At 41.3% G+C, this 17,384-nt stretch overlaps 1 protein-coding gene across 3 annotated transcripts in view; it reads right to left on the minus strand.

The window, feature by feature from the left end:
• Window positions 1-17,384, minus strand: part of lpp (LIM domain containing preferred translocation partner in lipoma) — a 136,191-nt gene that overhangs the window by 12,687 nt on the left and 106,120 nt on the right. For all 3 annotated transcript variants that reach the window (XM_078285698.1, XM_071923447.2, XM_071923446.2), the window contains exon 9: window positions 10,255-10,424. In XM_078285698.1, the coding sequence (XP_078141824.1) occupies window positions 10,255-10,424 (170 nt within the window). The remainder of the gene's footprint in view (window positions 1-10,254; window positions 10,425-17,384) is intronic.

Consider the following 17,384-nt stretch of genomic DNA (forward strand, 5'->3'; position numbering starts at 1 on the left):
AAATTTACATTTAATTTCATATCAGTAATTGCTTTCCAGTGACCAGAAATCCCTGGCATTCTGCCTCTGTGCGTCTGTCTGTGTAGTTGTTCACATGCTAAGCATTACAGTATGAGCATATTAAGATGGGCTTGACATGACTGTCTGCTCCTTTTTTTTAAAAAAACCTCTCAGTCATTTATAACCATGTTATATAAATCAGTGAGACACCCACACAGATTTTCCTAACAGTGTGTGCCTGGGTCAAAACAATGCTGGCTGGATGGAAATGATTGAGGTGTGTGTTTTTGTTTATGTGTGGGTGTGAGCGCGCATGTCATGCAGTGGAAAGTGACTCTCCTAATGCTTTGGTAACTCCCAGCCTGTTCACTCCAGGGACCAGTGACCTTGAAAGTATCAGCTGTATAATTCACAGACAGAGCATTTGTGACAGTCATCTCTGTGCATGCCAGTCAGCCAGGATGAGTGTGCTGAGGTTCGGTGTCTCTGACCTGGAACAGCCCCGCTCCCTCTGAGTGCAAGGTGCTGGTCCCCTGCTCAGCTCAGCTGGAGAGTCTGTCTGTCTGTGTAATAAATTCACACTGGGTTATGGATGACCAGCGTGTGCTGGAATGGGATGGCATCTTGCCAGAACCTCCTATCTTGATTTGTTTTTTACATTTAGTTTATATCTCTGCCTGGACAGTTTATTACCAAGCCTGCCCCTGACTCAGCCTTAGCCCTGCAATCCTTTTTACCAGCAATGACTGTTAACTGGCTCTGCCTGTGTAGGTCTGTATTCAGCTCCGTGGAGAGTTCAGAATCCAACATTTTGATATACTAACAAAATGGCACAAGTGTCAAACGAGATTTAAATATTTATACATAATCCTATACTCGGTTGTGCAGCTGCTATATTTGTTCACGCAGATGCATTATATTATTTGAATCGCATGATAACGTCAGGCTGAAGCCAACATAAAGGGACAAGGCCGGCATGCAGATCATGTCTTGCTCAGGCCGATCTTTTACCAATAAAAGGTGGCAGTGGGGCCCTGATCTCTCTCCAGCTCAGGCAAAGTGGCTGGCCTGCCTGTCTGCCTCTCTGCCTTAAATTCAGCTCCACAGCAGAATGTGACCCCTCTGGACTTTGGGCAATGTCTCCTACTCTGGTTACAGAGAGAAACTGACAAAGACCCAGGCAGTAGTTCTCTCATGCCATGAGTTAGAGTGACATTGTGGTGGGTCAGCATTGGGTCACAGATATTTTTCTCCTGCTTGCTCCTGGGGGGAGGAAATGTGCTTAGACAAAAAACATGAGGAAGGTTTAGAGGGCCCGGTATTTGGAATCGCCTTCTCGACTCTTGTCCAAACAGTGTATTCTAATAACAAGGCTCCTGCTATTCATTTACTTGCTTGTAATGGATAAGGCAGCTGCATATACTGTAGTGCAGGCCAGTAATAAGAAATAATGACCTGCTTGAGTGTAGTGGGTTCACACCCACTGTACAGTACAATTATACACACACATAATTGTCTTGGCAAGTCTGGAGAAGTACTAAGATGTGAAATCCTATTCACGCAAGTGCTATCTAATTGGCTCACTCCTTTGAGGAATTAGACCGAGTTAATCATGTCTGAATATACAGAACTCAATTAGAACTCTGCAAGCTAATGCAGACAGCCATGAATATTTGATGACGGAGTCAGCAGAAAGCCGAGCCTCTGTGTGTTCATAAGCGTGCTTCAGACGACAAGTAAAATGAGGGTGGGTGTACCTGCCACCGCCACTCATTGTTGCTCCCCACACGGCGTGTGCATGGCAGCACTCCCACCATGAACAGCAGCTGTGCAGCGGCTCACAGACATCCACAGCCACAACAGCATGCTGCAGCGCCACAACAATGAGCATATGGGGGCCCTGATCTCATCACTCTGGCTGCAAGCCTCTGGATCTGCCTACCTGGATATCCATCACGCAGAACTGACAGGTGTGTGGGTGGTGTGTAGTCATCTCTAATTATAACCACACCATTGTCAGGGAAGCAACCTTATAATCTTTATCTTCCTGTATTCTGTGGCTGGCTGCACACCGCATTGTTGGAGCGGAGGATCTAAGACTCTGGCTGTATGTATTGTATCTTATATCCCCTCTGTCAATGACAGCGAAAGCTCTAGGGAAGTTCTTAGGGGTCCCCCATTGCTAAGTGGGAGAGTACTAGCCTGGCAAGTTGTGCTGTAGAGGACATCCATCACCAGGAGCCCCCAATACAGCTGGCACCATGGCTGCCGCCTCTGGCTCCTGTGCCACCCTGGGCCTTTACTCGCTAGATTGTGGGATTATGGGGTTAAACTGACTTGTGCGGGCACATTTGCACCAAAGTAAAATTCAGCGCACAGTATTGACACACAAAACAAGAGGACTAGAGAACCATGTTTTTTCCTCCCTAAAGTAAGTTTAGTCAAATGTTTGTAGGAAATCTATGAATATATTTTACATAGCTTGAAACATAGAATTCAGGACTAATTTTCATACTAGGTTCACTGGAAATATGGGAAGGTGATTACTTGTTTTAATCCACTTGTGAGTTGTGTGGTATTGAAAATGTATTGCAATGGATTGGAGTACTAGCTGATGCGCTATTATGGTCAACAGTTTGTGCTAAAATTGGGTCTGCTTCTGAAAATTAATTACACAAAAGACAGGTAGGCCAATGAGAAGTCATCAAAGATAAAGAGTGCTATGTGAACGGGTGACCAGCTAGACTAACATCAGTACTTTCCAAGACAGACAGACAGACACAATGGGTAAAGCTCATCAGTCATACTGTCAATCATGATCTTTTCCTGGTGACTGGCAGGTCAGGCTTTGCCATGTGCAGCTCTTCCTTTACAATAGTAGAATGGGAAATCATTTGGAGAGCATAGCCAATGAGACCAAAAGCCATTTATTTTAAATAGCAGAGCTATAGTACAACACTAGATAATGAACATAATTACATTCAAGCAACTTGGCGTTCATGACCTTGGTGATCTCTGAAATTCTGTCAAAAGAGGCACAAGTAGATTAAGGTTTTTGTGTGGGCAAATCCCTATCTCTTTATTACTGCTCTTTCAATATAAAGGTTCTGCGTCTGGCATGACCTTGTGTTACTTGCAACAGTCTTATTACAGTACACTTAAACTGCCCGCACTTTGGATGATCTATATTCAGTGGAAGTGGTTGGATAAACAGGAAAGTGGGCATGTGATTGTGGCTTCGACGGGGGAACTGAGCGTTGTTTGCAACCCATTTAGGTCCCAGTTAAGCAGATTGAAAGGATCTGTTTACCAGTGAATTACCTGAAGTGAAGGGCACCCAAAATGTCCATTTAAAATAAATTAACTGGGCAACAACCTGGCTGTGGAAATGCCCAGAGCTTTGCAAGAAACGAGTAAAGCAGGGCAGATATGGACAACATAGAATGGACTTAAGAACAGAAAGCATGGTACCCTCTGTAAGCAATTAACCCCAATGACACAGAATCCCATTGCCTAACTTCTTCAAAGACCAGCCGGGCTATCAGCAAGATGAAGGGTCTCTGTTGCTCCCACCACTGTTAACTAGGGGATAATATGCTCTTCTCGTTAGAAGCAGACTTCCTGAAGTGAAAGGAGAGAGAAAATTACTCTTCATTTCTATGACTACAATTTCAAATAGATGTGCTGGCTTCTATAATCCCACTGATTGGGAAAAAATCTGTCTTGAACTCTGGAAGGTGGAATGGCTGCTACACCACACTGTAATGACTTCTGTTTGCTCCACCTTTTTTGTTGCAAAGTTGTGAAAATGTCTTTCCATGTCACACATATCCATACACTTGTTTGTGGCAGCAAATATATCCATCACTGCCTTGAAAAAATGAGATTAAGACAGTTTTTCTGAACTGATAAATCTAAATATTTTGTGACATGAGAGTTTGCCAAGGGAAACTTGACCAAAGAGCAGAATGAAACGGCTTCTACATTACTTCCAGCCATAAAGAAGTCTGTGTTCCTAAATATTTATGTTGAGGGGTTAACAGATGCCTAACTTGATGTTTTGATGGCAGATGCACAGTGGTCAGGAGCTGCAGGGAGCAGCGATACATGCCTCATTCATGATACATTATCAAAACATCAAATGCAGAATAATGGGTATTGTCACATTTCAAATATTCCAAAATAGAGAAATTATGATAAATCCACATAGAGAGGAAGGGCTAGGTAAGCAAACACATAATCAGGAAAAACATACTAGAAGAGTACAGATGTTCATAACTTATATTAAGCTGCATCCATTTTGTTTTCAAGTATTTACAGTATTATAAATCAAGTCATAGTCATTTTTAGGTTAGTGAAAGCACTATGACATGATGTCCCAAATAATGAAATAGTCACTGTGTTTAAATTTCTGTCACTATAACCACATACTGTATCTGAATGTCCTAGACAAATTGGCCCAAGTGAAAATGCAGTTTACATTTTTAAGGTTTCAAGAGCTTCCTCTGCTTTAGCCCAAACTACTATATACAAACCAAAGAGCATTACGCTAACCACGTACCTGGACTTAATCATAACACACATACACATGATACTGTCTCTAGCTGGTGAATTGACAGCAATAGCTGACACATCCCGCATTGAGTGTACTCTCAGCCTGACGAATTAAAGCACTTTCCCTCTAAAGTGGAGCACTCTGCCTAAATGTTTTACATCTCAAACCGCCTCTCTCAGCAGGCTTTGTCTGAGATTGCATCCTTCCAGAAAGTAAAAAAAAGCCCTGAGCCTTGAACTTTCTGCACCCTCTTATGCATTTAAACTGCAAGATGAGTGACTCAATTAACAAGGGATTAAGGTAGCAAACTGTGGTTACGTTTAGATGCACATCAAATGTTGGTCTTAGCCCAATAACTCAAGTAACCTGGTTTTGGGTCAACACATGTAAACATCATACACCTTACTCATTTCACCTTTGGTTTTCGCTGTCTGCATAAACTCAGACTCGCAGAGCTTTATGGGCGCAATTTAATGTCAACAAAAAACATGGTGGCAAGCAGCACTTACTATTACTATTGGATTATGTCTTCTTCATGTATAGTAATTAAGTAAGTATATTGACTGCTCAGTCAAAGAGGGAGGGGGTAGCTGGCATCTTTTCATACTTTTTTTCTGGCAGACCGCTCTATCTGTGGACGGGACACCACAGCCGGACAGGAATATTCTGTTCATTGGTTAATTCAAGGCAACAGAGAGACTCATTTGCAGGGTATCAAAGGCGCATGTGAACTGCTTAACCTGAATAAGACCTCAACCGTAGTATGGGCAATAATACTGTTACTCCCTGCATGTAAAAGTAACTATTGTAGGATGGCTCTACTATCCAGCATTGTGTATTTGCAGATCCCCTGTGATTATTTTGCTCCGGTTAGCTCACAACTTACAGAGAGCAATACTGTATATCCAGAGAAAAACTTGTCCCATCATAGTTTTCTTGGAAACCAGTTGTTAAACATAGTGAGACTGCTGCCTCTCAGTTTAAGGATGACACTGTGATGAACAGCTCACTGGGTGGCGTTTGTATGCATACGCACTTTCAATCTTATTAGGTGTGTAAACACGGAAGGGGGTCTGAGATAGGCTGTGGGACACCTCGGGCTATTGCTTTACATCAGGCAGGAAAAAAACAACGGTGGCCCGATGCTGATGTCACATTAACACGATTACAAACCACTTCATGCAAAACGAGACATTAATTGAGCGGCTGTAGAGTTTATCTCCATCACGCTGTATTCAAAGAGGCAGCGATAAGTCCTCTGTGGAGGCAAGCCAGGGAAGTGGAGAGGACAAAGGCTGATTGCTGCCCTGCAATTTGTGGGCCAGTGGTGTGACTGAGGTTGGGCGACAGAGAGATAGCAAGGTGTAGAATAAGGAAGTAGACTGGCAAAGATAACAGGTGTGTGTGAGTTCCTGTACATTACTAAAAGGAATTGTAATATCTAGACAAACAGTTTGAATGGTGCAAATCACCCAGAGGAAGAGACGGAACTTGCTAATATAAGTGCCAGTATTGTTCCACAGAATATGTAAAGTCCTTGCCTAGATAAAGGACTACTGATTGCCTACTTTGATATATGCCGGAAACATTACTGGATGGCAATCACTGTGGCATACAAAATGTATTCCTGCAATTCCTGGCTATGGGATTAATATATTTGCATATTATCATTAGATTTTACAGACAATAAGTTTTCTCAGGCAGCTGCTGTACCTGTAAAACATACAGTGCCCAAGGGTGTTAGCAAAATCTTGCTCATGCCTAGAACCCATAGTATAGGGAAAACATTACGAAAAGCAAGTCTCCACTAAGTTAATACTGATAATTTATTTACTAATTATCTATTGGCAGTCAAAATGAAAAAAAATACAATCATGAACTTTGTAAGTGTAGTTTTTAAAAGTATATCTGACTTATTTAATATCAGCGAACATAATGTTTTGCATTCATGTATAATAACATTGAATGAAGGCTATCAGTCCAGTAGTAAAAGTAATCAATAGAGAAGGTAAATCTTTAATGTAATCATTAAGGATTAATGTAGCAGTCACCATAAGCTCACTGTTCAATTAAGCTTTCAAGTATGGGTTTTTAATAATCTTTTATGGATGAAATCTGAATTTAGGTTCTTGCAAAATGGAAAACAGGTGGTCTATGAGTTTCTATCATTCTGTTTTGACTGTATAATAATGTGGCATATTGCAGTGATACAGTAAATTGTTACTGTAACTGTGTCCAAATACTGACGAGATCAGAAAGGGAATTTAAAATGAATAGACAAATAAACAATACATCGTTGATTTTAATTTGCTCTTAGAGATTCCTAGACTGACTGACTTGGAGCCTAACTTGAAGTTTTCCTCTTTCTCACTGGGATATGACATTTCTCTTCAGAGACTCAAGTCTCGCGTTCATTCTCTAATCGTACAGAGGCGTATGACCCTGAGGATGGGAATAAAAGAAGAAGAAATTACTTTCATTAAGAAATTCAGATTTCCCCCATCCTTTTGATCTTGTGCCAGAAGAACATTTATGCTGATGAAATGCATAAATAAAGTTCTTAAATTATCCCGTTCCTCTTTAGCGCATGTATCAGAGTTGGAGAACTTCCAGACAAGACAACTACAATCACCGTGAGTGCCTCTGAAAAGAGATGATTTAGGAGATGGCCTGCCACTGATTTAACGTCATGTAGCTCAGCTTTAAGACTTCACAAGTAAAGTGCATACCAAGCCATTTCTTGCAAATAATGTGAAGGAAAACGTGACTGTCCATATGTGTTAATATCTACAATAGGCAAGCCACAAGAATTAATAGTAGCCTACAAAATGTGCAGTAGTTTGGCCACCTGAAATTACTTAATTTTCACTGCTAAGACTTTTGTTATAGAGCTGATTTAGTTGTACTCAAGTATTAGTCAGTCTTGTAATTAATTTATTCACTTATCATAACAAAATAGTTTAAAATAATCACTATTCTAAATATTGTTGATGCTTTCCCATCAGCGTCAACAAATCAGGAGTTTGTGTAAATACTCAGTTGTGCATCACTTGTTATTTTTAAGCTGCCTGGGTCATCATGATCTTCTTTCCCCCACCCACCAAAAAAAGAAGCTCTAACCTCCTCATTAACTAGCAAGCTGCATCGGGTCATACCTCCAAAGTCAAATCATTCTCTCTTCAAAAGCCTCTTATCTACAATCTGGAAAGTGGAACATGTGTGTTAGGTAGGCAAATAACTACCTGACAACATTTGTTTTAGTGTGGCTCCTATCTGTCTCAGGGGGCCTGCAGAAAAACCCTGGTGATTTGCATATCCTGTAGATATGGAGCAAATATATTAACACAGAGGCTAGGTTGTCACGTTTTGTCTGCTACAGTCAATGCAAAATTGTTAATGTTATTTTCTCCAAGTGACCAGCATGAATAAATTACACAGCAATAGGTAACAAATCATCAAAAATGACTTGAATGAGTATTTTCCAAAGTACTGGTAAAGAAGTACTAAAAAAAAGGTCATTATCCATGTTTTTGGCATTAAAAAGATCTCAAATAATAAAAGCATCATAGTTGCATTAAGATTCATGTTCAGCTGTGTTAAATCTACAGGCCCAGGCATGATTCCACCTAAGATACAAAATAAGTTTTCCTGTGAGATTAGCACCACTACTGCTACATTATACACTATAAATGCATCTTTCCATGAAGCATTGTCCCTCTTCAATGGAAACAGGCAGTTGTTGTTCCCATTTCTAAAACAACTTCCCCCAACACTGATGAACTGAGACAAATATCTCGAACTGCTCAACTCTCCAAGCTCTGTGAGAACAGACTGGATACTGAGAGACATTAGTCCCAAACTTGACCCCGACCTGAACAGACATTGCAAAAGCATTTGACTGCGTGAACCACAAAACAGCAGCGCATTGTCTACTTCCCACTTGGACTGAGACCCAAACTGGCCCCATGGATCTGTAGTTTCATTATCAATCACCACCAGAAAGTTCAGTACCTGGGTTGTTTTTCTGACTCTGAGAATCCCACATGTGGAGTTGTCCAAGGGAAAATGCTCAATGTCTTCCTTGATTAACAGTGCTCTCATCAACTTCAACAAGCATTGCAACTATGTGGAGAACATGACTTTTGTCCGGACACTGACACCACAACTCCCTTGCAGCCCGCAACAGACCCTAAACAACTTGGGAACCTGGGTGGAGGGCCACAAGATGAAGCTAAATACAAGGAAGTGCAAGGTTCTCCACGTCAGCCACATGAGGCAGCACCCCACCTTGCCCAGCCTGACAACAAGTCATAATGTTCTTGATAAACGTGACACCATCAAAATCTTAGGGGTCACCATATAAAGTAACTTGAAATGGGATCGTCAAGTTGAGAATATGCTCTAGTCAGCCAACAAGAAGCCGTTTGTGATGAGACGTCTAAAAAAAATTTGGCCTCCCAGATCCAAAACCGCTCTCTATCTACACCAGTGCATCCAGCGCTGGAATATGCAGTCCCAGTTTGGCACCGTTCCCTCACTGGCCCACAGTCTGCACAGCTGGAGCGTATTCAAAAAAGAGCCTGTAGACTTATCCTAGGCAGAGGGTACCAAGGATATATAAGGCTCTTTCAAGCGTTCAACCTTTGGACAGGAGGCGTACAAAGCCATGCCTGGATTTTGCCAGAAGTCTTTTCAAATCCCCCTTTAGAGACCGGCTGCCCCGACTGTGCAGGGACCAGCCGGCCGCTCAACTAGAAACACAAACAAACTGCCAATCCCAAGATGCCATACCAAGAGCTGCCCTACCTCACAACACTCCTACACAGAAATGGATTTAAAAATGTTTATATATACTGTATATATGTGTGTTTATTTTATTGGTTTAGTCTTTTTAATGTTACAGCACAGTGATACAGTGTGCCAACTGACAGCTGTCATTCGCAAAGCTGTGATGTTGCTGACAAGACAATAAACCAGTTAGAATGATGACAAAATCAAAGATTTTTCAAATGAAACAGAAGGAAACATTTCTGCAAAAACAGGATATCCATGTGGTATTGCAAGACGATGTGTCCATCCTGACAATACTCTGCAAGTAAACATTTTCGTATACGTGTCGCAATATGGCAACGAGGAAACCGGCCACAGAGTTTTGTAAGAAGCAAAAAGAAGTTCCTAAACTCAAAATAACTTACACACCTTCCTGGATCTCGCTGTCTCATTTCCTGTATTTCGTCAGGTTCTTGATTAAAAGAGTGAAATAATTTTAAAAAGGGGCAAAAACAGGAAGGAATAGAGAAGAAAAAGGCTTATTTGTTATCTGATCCACAAAGGGAATTAATACTATCTTACATTTTAACATGATTTTGACACTCATTTAATAACTCAAATGCATTTAAACTGTGCCTGTCTGCTTATCAGATGTACCCCCAGATAAAGTTATGGATCAGCACACAGAATGTTCTGCATGTGAAAACAATGTTCCTCTAATCATCATCTAATTCACAGCAGACTAGGAGCGATATATAAAAACCCTCTGTCATAAAAAGGCAATAAAGGCATCCATGATGCCTTTTTAATGTGCAGTTTTGGAATACGACAGTGTAAATAACTTGAACCTTCAATTTGGACCTTGAGTGAGAGTGTGTCTAGGTAAGGTGGCGAGGCGGGAGGATGCGGGGGGGACAGAAATGACTTACAATATAGCAGGGCTCACAGTACGCCTTCTTCTCCACAGCGTAGAAGGGCTTGCCACGCAGCTTGGTGCTGCAGGTCATGCAGACGAAGCAGTCAACGTGGAAGACCTGGTCCATGGCGGTGCAGCCGGTGCCTTCACCCACTACATTCTCTCCACAGCTGGCGCAGCGCCCTGGGGAGGGGAAGGAGAGGGGAGGGTGAGCCCGGCTTCACAATATCCACAGTTCTTTATGGTCAGATGGCATAAATCAGTAAACTCGAAACGATCAAATTCTGCAAGTCTACTGGCTCAAGTTACAGCAAAGATACTCTCAAAATAACTTTTCCAGCCACTAATTTAGTTGTTTGGGTAAAGAGTGCAGGATAGCTGTAAGGTGTGACACTATTCTCATGCACTGCCAGCTGCTCTGACGATACTTAACTACTCACCCTGATGTATCCTATAGCCGAGCAAATCTCACCGCTCTTAGGAAGGACTACAGCACTCAGAACCCATCCAGTTCAAAAGTAATGGGCCCGCCAAACTGATGCACATTTCTAACTCAATTTTTCCTGTCCAATCTGATTGAAAATATTCATCACAAGAAGACAGATCACATCTATAATCAACAATGATGAAATAAACCTTTTTTAATAAACCTTTAAAAATAAAACCTTATAAACCTTTTTTCTCTGCTATGGCAGAGAAAACAGCCATGAAGAACACTTCAAGTAAAAAATCTCCCTATTCAGACTTTCAAGTCTCACCCTTTGGATAAAAAGTGGGTAAAAAAAGATTTCACCGTTTTTATTGTCATGAAGAGGTGTGTGACTATATATAACTGTCACTAACATTGCTGACTATGATGAGCAATGTGATCACCTTGTGATATCTGAGCCAGTAGCAGTTAAATGCTACTTTTCCAAATGTCAGAGCTGCATAATCCTCATTTCTATTTCAAACACTGGATAAGGATGGATTAAATAGTATAATTATGCCACATTAAAGAAACTATATACATCACAAAAGTGTGACATGGACGACATCTATTTCAAAAAGTCAGGCTTTTAATGATAAAAAGAAAACTTTAGAAGTACAACTCAGTCTTTGTAATAGGGGCACAAGTGAACTGATATTGCGCCAGAAAGAGCCTGATTGCATATTGCGGGACATGGCATTTGGATATCTTTAATTGAGTTGGAGATATCTTTAATTGAGTTTAAGATGTCCTCAACTCAATGCAAGTTATCTTCAACCCAATTAATAACACTGTCAATTTAATTAGTGGTATCTTACAATAATACGCTTTAAAAAGATATCTGAGAATGTTTTATTTTTTACACATCTGAGGACAGATGCAATCTTGCAAAGAAAGTATGATATATTTAATTAATTTAAGTTCACTTCTATGGATCATTTTTGTTCTTTTTCATTTTTTGCTTCATCTAAGGCTGATTTTGTGATGATTGACACTGTATGTTCTGAATAGAGCAGTTCAAGCGTGTTACAGACAGAGGCGAGACACTAACCGGGGGAGATACAGTATCTGATGCTTGCATTTCCACAGTTCCACTTGCTGTTTTCATATCAAAATTCAAACGGAGTGTAAAGCTGAATCCGTCTCAGGTATCAGCAGAACTTTTGCTGAAGTTATATGTTGTTGAGATCAAATATCTGCTTGACTGCAAGGCTTGCTAATGGTATTCTAATCTCTGACAACTATTATCTTATCACCAGCCTCATTGTAAACTGAGGAAAAAGTTGCTTTAAGAATGACTGGATCCACAAATTAGCCGGTTATGTTTCTAACTCCTTATTGGGACACTGGCATTTGTGACTTGCTGTAATCATGGGATTTATTGATCATTCACTGGGGACAAGTTAAGGTAACAAAGGACTGACAGATTGCTTTTTAAGACATTTGACTAGTAACTTTGTAGCATTCCTATCATAGCAATACACCGTACATTCATTTAGCGATTGCTGTCATCCAAGGTGACTTATAGTGCAGACAAGTTTACATAAAAACCTACTATCCGGTTTCATCTGTTCCCACAGCTCTATCCACACCTCAATTATGGCTGTGTTACCTACTGTACAGGGAGGCAGATTAAACAAACTAGTGAAGGCACGTCTCGGGGGGACATGTGGGTGTCAGTGGAATCACAAGCAGGGTAATCACTTCAGAGAGCCAGAGGGAGAGAGAGAGAGAGAGAGAGCATGCCGAGCCTGTTAGTGGCTTCAGATCACAGGCCATCTTCAGTGAGTGGATGAGAATGCCAAACATGTCCCACAGGGCTCCCACTTTAAATAGCGAGAAGGAAACCTCTCGGAAATCCTTTTCCTTTTGGCGGTCTGTGATCGCAAGGGCCCGCAGGAGCTATTTGTGCGCCACTGTGTGTACACACACACTTATACACTAACACACACACACACACACACACACACACACACACATACACACAATAAAAAAAATAAATAAATAAATAAAAAAAACAGGCTCTCTTCGCGCCAGACATGCCACACATGTCGACAAGTATATACGTACACAGACATATGTATCACATATGCACACCCACAGACATGTCATGCCACACAGCATGCACTGCTCATCGCCCACATGCCAATTCACATGATCATGCAACAAGTCTAGCATCACTTGTCCTTGAAATCCACGTATACTGTCTTTAAATAGGACTTTTTTTTCTAAACAGTCCCCAACAATGTAATGGGACAATTAATAAAAATGACCACAGGTTATGTCAAACATGACATGTTGGTAGAATGTCACTTTCTCACTCTCTCTGTGCACACCGGGTATCTGGCTCACAATTATTCCCTTCCACTGAGCACTCCTGGTTATCTGCTGGGGCTTTCTGTCAGCCAATGATCTTGCTTGGCGGGTGGCATTTAAACTTGCCTACCTGATACGTATCTTTGCAGTGTCAAGGCTCCGTCTATGGATTCCCAAGGGGGATCATAAGAATTGAATTTATTTATTGCGTTCTAACCCTATAAATTATTTCCTGCGACGGGGTCAACGCCAAAGCTCTTGTCTTATATTGTAATAAACATCTGTCTTCTGTGTGTCACCTTTTGCGTCTTCCCCGATTGAACTGTTTCCAAGGAAATAAAGAACATTTACTGTATCAGACTTGGAGTACACAAGGTTTCATCCAAGGTCCGGACACTCTCACCCACAATGCATTTCTCTGAGGAGACAATGTGCTTCATTGGGGATATGGAGGGCATAGAGTACATTAAACTCATACATTATTGTTATTATTACATAAGCATGGTCACAATACAAATACTGTACATATTTGAGAACATGTTTATAGCATGCTTACAAATACTTTTCTAATATATACTATTACAAAATTAGTTCCAAAGCATACGTCTGCTATGATGTGGTATAGTGTGGGATATTAAAATGACTCCACAAAGGGGACCCATGCTTGTTTGAGAGGCTGTAACTTTTTGTTCAAGTCATAATATATGATAATAGAGGGAAGTGCAGTGCCTTTCACAATGCTTCACATCAATAATTTTATGCAACTGCTTCGGAAGTAAGCATTTTCAATTTTGAGACACTACTTCAATTGACTTCTTGAATAATACAGGACAGCAATTGAAGCAACATCATATTTACCCCTGTGGAAATGATCCCAAATACTTTCTAACTATTTCAGCTGGGCATAAAGGAATCATGAAAGGCCCCACCGTTCCCCAGCGTCCCTTTGCGCAGGGAATGGAACCAGAGTCTTAATATCAGAACTTCAAATAGTTCCTGTATAACCAATGCAATGGTGACGGGGCGGGAGGGGGAGTTCATTTACACTTTACACACTTTCTTTCCTTTTATTCTTCAACCCTCAGAAGTGTCTCTTCTCTGTTACATCGAAAGTCAAAAAGGAGGACTGAAGAGAAAATCTTTTTTTCTTTTCTTTTTTTTCTTTTTTTTAAAGAAGCACATTCCCTGTGAGCTATGGAGGCTTAGAATGGTTAGACAATTTAATTGGATAAAAGGAAAAGATTAAAGAGGCCCTGACTCTGTTCCATAAATAATTGATTTCTAATGTATTTGTAGTGGCAGTGAGACGCTGTTGTTTGGGAATGGGGGATATTGAGTGGCAGAACGCTTCAGATTTCCCTCAGTCTTTGCCTTCTTTGTTTTTTCACGCCGTGATATTGAAGCAGCATGAAAGGCGGAGAGGGAGCACACTTGCGGCTCAATTTGATCTTACATCGTCGGAAATCAAAGATCGTGCATGTAAAGAAGGATCGCAAGGAACTTTTTTGTGGGAGACCAAACTTTTCACACTATGTTACTAAAGAATACAATTCTGCTGGTGCAACCCTTGCAAACCCCAAAGGCAAAGCCAACAACTGTAGCTCGTATCCAAAACTAATAAAAGAACCACAAAATCCATTTTGGGACTTCAACTAAAGTTTTCTGCTTGGATTAAAATATCTGATAGATATGATGGTAGAAACACACAACATATTCAAGTAGTGGATATGTTGTTTTTCAGTATCAACTACACAACAATGCGAAAACGAATGAAAAAAATAACCACTACAAATTTGGCTAGAACAAATTATCTTGCTCTGCTTCACAAGTATATTACTAGGCACTATTTTCAAACAAGTGTTTTTCACCCCTAATGAAAGACAAAATACAACATTAATTTATTGTGACAAGTTTTTAAAGGGGGACCAAATAAAGGTACAAAGCTGTGATAACTTGTTTACACCTAATTATAGACACAAACAATAGGTCACTGAGTGTTTAACAGCAGAGAATAAGTCTATCTGAACACATTAGCAGTGTAACTGCCAGCTACTGAATTGCTAGAAGCCACAATTTGTGCACTGTTTCATCTCTTTCCCCTCTAGGTTAATCTACTTTGTTGCTTGAGATTGCCCTCCGTGCAGGCTGACAATGCTCTGGCCTTCAGTTGCCTTGGGATGACAAGGGAAATTGCTGTCATCGCTGCATTTCAATCTCTGAATGCCTCTTTCCTAACCCCTTCCACCCCTCCCTTAATCTCATTCCCAATGTCAGCAAATAGCGATCTGCAGAACTGCTGTGGCAATGGTGGAGGATGGAGGATAGGCAAGCCTGTGCCACTAAGCATTACTGCTCAGCCTGTCAGGGCCCGGGGCAGCAAAGCGAGGGGGACTGAGTGTAGGTTACATGTTTTAGAAGCAGGTTGGCAGGAGCGACATGGATGGGTGCCAGGGAGAGAGCAGGGCTAGTGAATGGGGTGGAAGAAAGAGAAAAGGGAAGGAAGAGGTGAGTGTGTGTGCAGAATATGTGGCCATTGTGTGCGCGCATGTGTTCAAACACGTATGTGTACGCTGCGCATCTATGTGCTGCTTATCTGTGTGCTTGTGTGCACACACGAGTGCTTGTGAGTATGTCTGCTTTTGTGTGCATGAGCATGCGGATGTCTACTCATTCCTGAGGTCAAACGCTCACTCACAAATGAAATCTAGCAACGTGAGTGCCCGGAAGCCTCAGCTGGGCTCGCACGGCAGCTGATCTTGCAAGCCTCAGTGGAGCTGTCTCAACGAGGCAGGATAGCATGCGCCGAGCCTGGCGGGGGAGGAAGGGGGGAGGGGTCACCTCACGTGAACCACTGCCAAAAAGCGGGCTGCTGTCGCCGGGAAGAGAAGCCCCATGCTGGCACACTACATTCAGCTGAGAAACTAGAAAGCAGCATCGCGAGGTCAGCTGTAGTGCTGGGACAAGATAATTAGAAAATAAACCGGGAACGAGGCCCCATATACTGCGTTGAGAAACTGCTTCATGTTGTGGGGAACTAGCCTAGCCTCCCTGCCCAAAATAGTAACAAATATAATTAAGTATTGAAAACAGTATTAATGTTGACCCATGTGACCAATTATAAACAAGTTGATGACATGGCAGAAAAACTGCTATGGTCTCATTCATAAAATCACAAAATTATAGAGAGTGCTTTATGAAGCTATTGAAATTTAACACAGAAAACCTGGAGAAAAAAGCACTTTTGTACTGTTTATGTGGCCAACCTTATATCAACAAAGGAGTATAATAATACTGTCAAAGCAGTTAACCATGAATACATTTGAAGAAGGCCTTCAGAAAATCTCAGAGAATCAGAGAATTTGCTACCAGGTAGTAAAATACTGTATTTCTTCTAATATTCTAATATTCAGAACCTTTTTTCATAAATGGCTGGGATGACAGGCAGCTATAATGGACCCTCCATGGGTATGCTATTTTATAATGCAGCCTTTTGGAGTCATATAGTGTAATCCACTGTAGGTGGTAGAATGATACATGGGCTTTAGTTGCCATGTCACCAGACTGCTTCATATGATGCCCCCCTGCCCCTGGCTGGTTGGTGACCTCCTTCCAGCAGCATTATGCTCTTCTATCTCATAGTGACTGATGCCAGATACATAGACACACAGCACAGCACAGGACGGCACAGCATAGCATAATAAGAGCCTACACTTAGCTACTGTGATCGGAGGGAAATCCTCAACTCGTCAGGGAGGAAACAAACTCTCCAAGCTAAAGTGTCTATGAAGAGATATAGTACTGCTCAATCCCATTCTGTGTCTGGGAGAGTAATCTGAAGCAAGTAAACATTGAAGTGAACTGTGGTCTTATTGTAGGTAGAGTAAAAGACCAAATCCAACTGTTATGATTTTTTATTTTGGGGTTCTTTGTCAGTCAAAAGTTGTGGAATTTGACATATAATTGTACACATAAAATGATAGTATTGTACCAGCATTCAAGTGCCTACTTACCAGAGCTTGCTGACAGGAAAGTCAATATTACCAGGGTGATTGCTCTGCTACAAGCTTAGAAAACATTAAAACTTAAGATGAGCATGACTTTAGAAGTGCAAAGTCATACAGCAGGTGGAACCAGTTATACGTATTGAGAGAAATGACTGGCCATAGGCACTGGGAGACTGGGTGGGGGTTGTGTGTAAGGGGTGGGGGGTCTTTCAAGGCAGCAGAAAGGTTTTATTCTGACACACATCCCACTTGTTATGACATGTAGAGGCACATCTAAAAGCAAACTCCTAAGAGGTTGCTGAGGGCGACCTGAGTAATATGCAAATGCATTCAACCAGAGTATCTTAGACAATG

This window comes from Centroberyx gerrardi, chromosome 9 (genome assembly GCF_048128805.1).
Source record: "Centroberyx gerrardi isolate f3 chromosome 9, fCenGer3.hap1.cur.20231027, whole genome shotgun sequence".
Classification (NCBI taxonomy): domain Eukaryota; kingdom Metazoa; phylum Chordata; class Actinopteri; order Beryciformes; family Berycidae; genus Centroberyx; species Centroberyx gerrardi.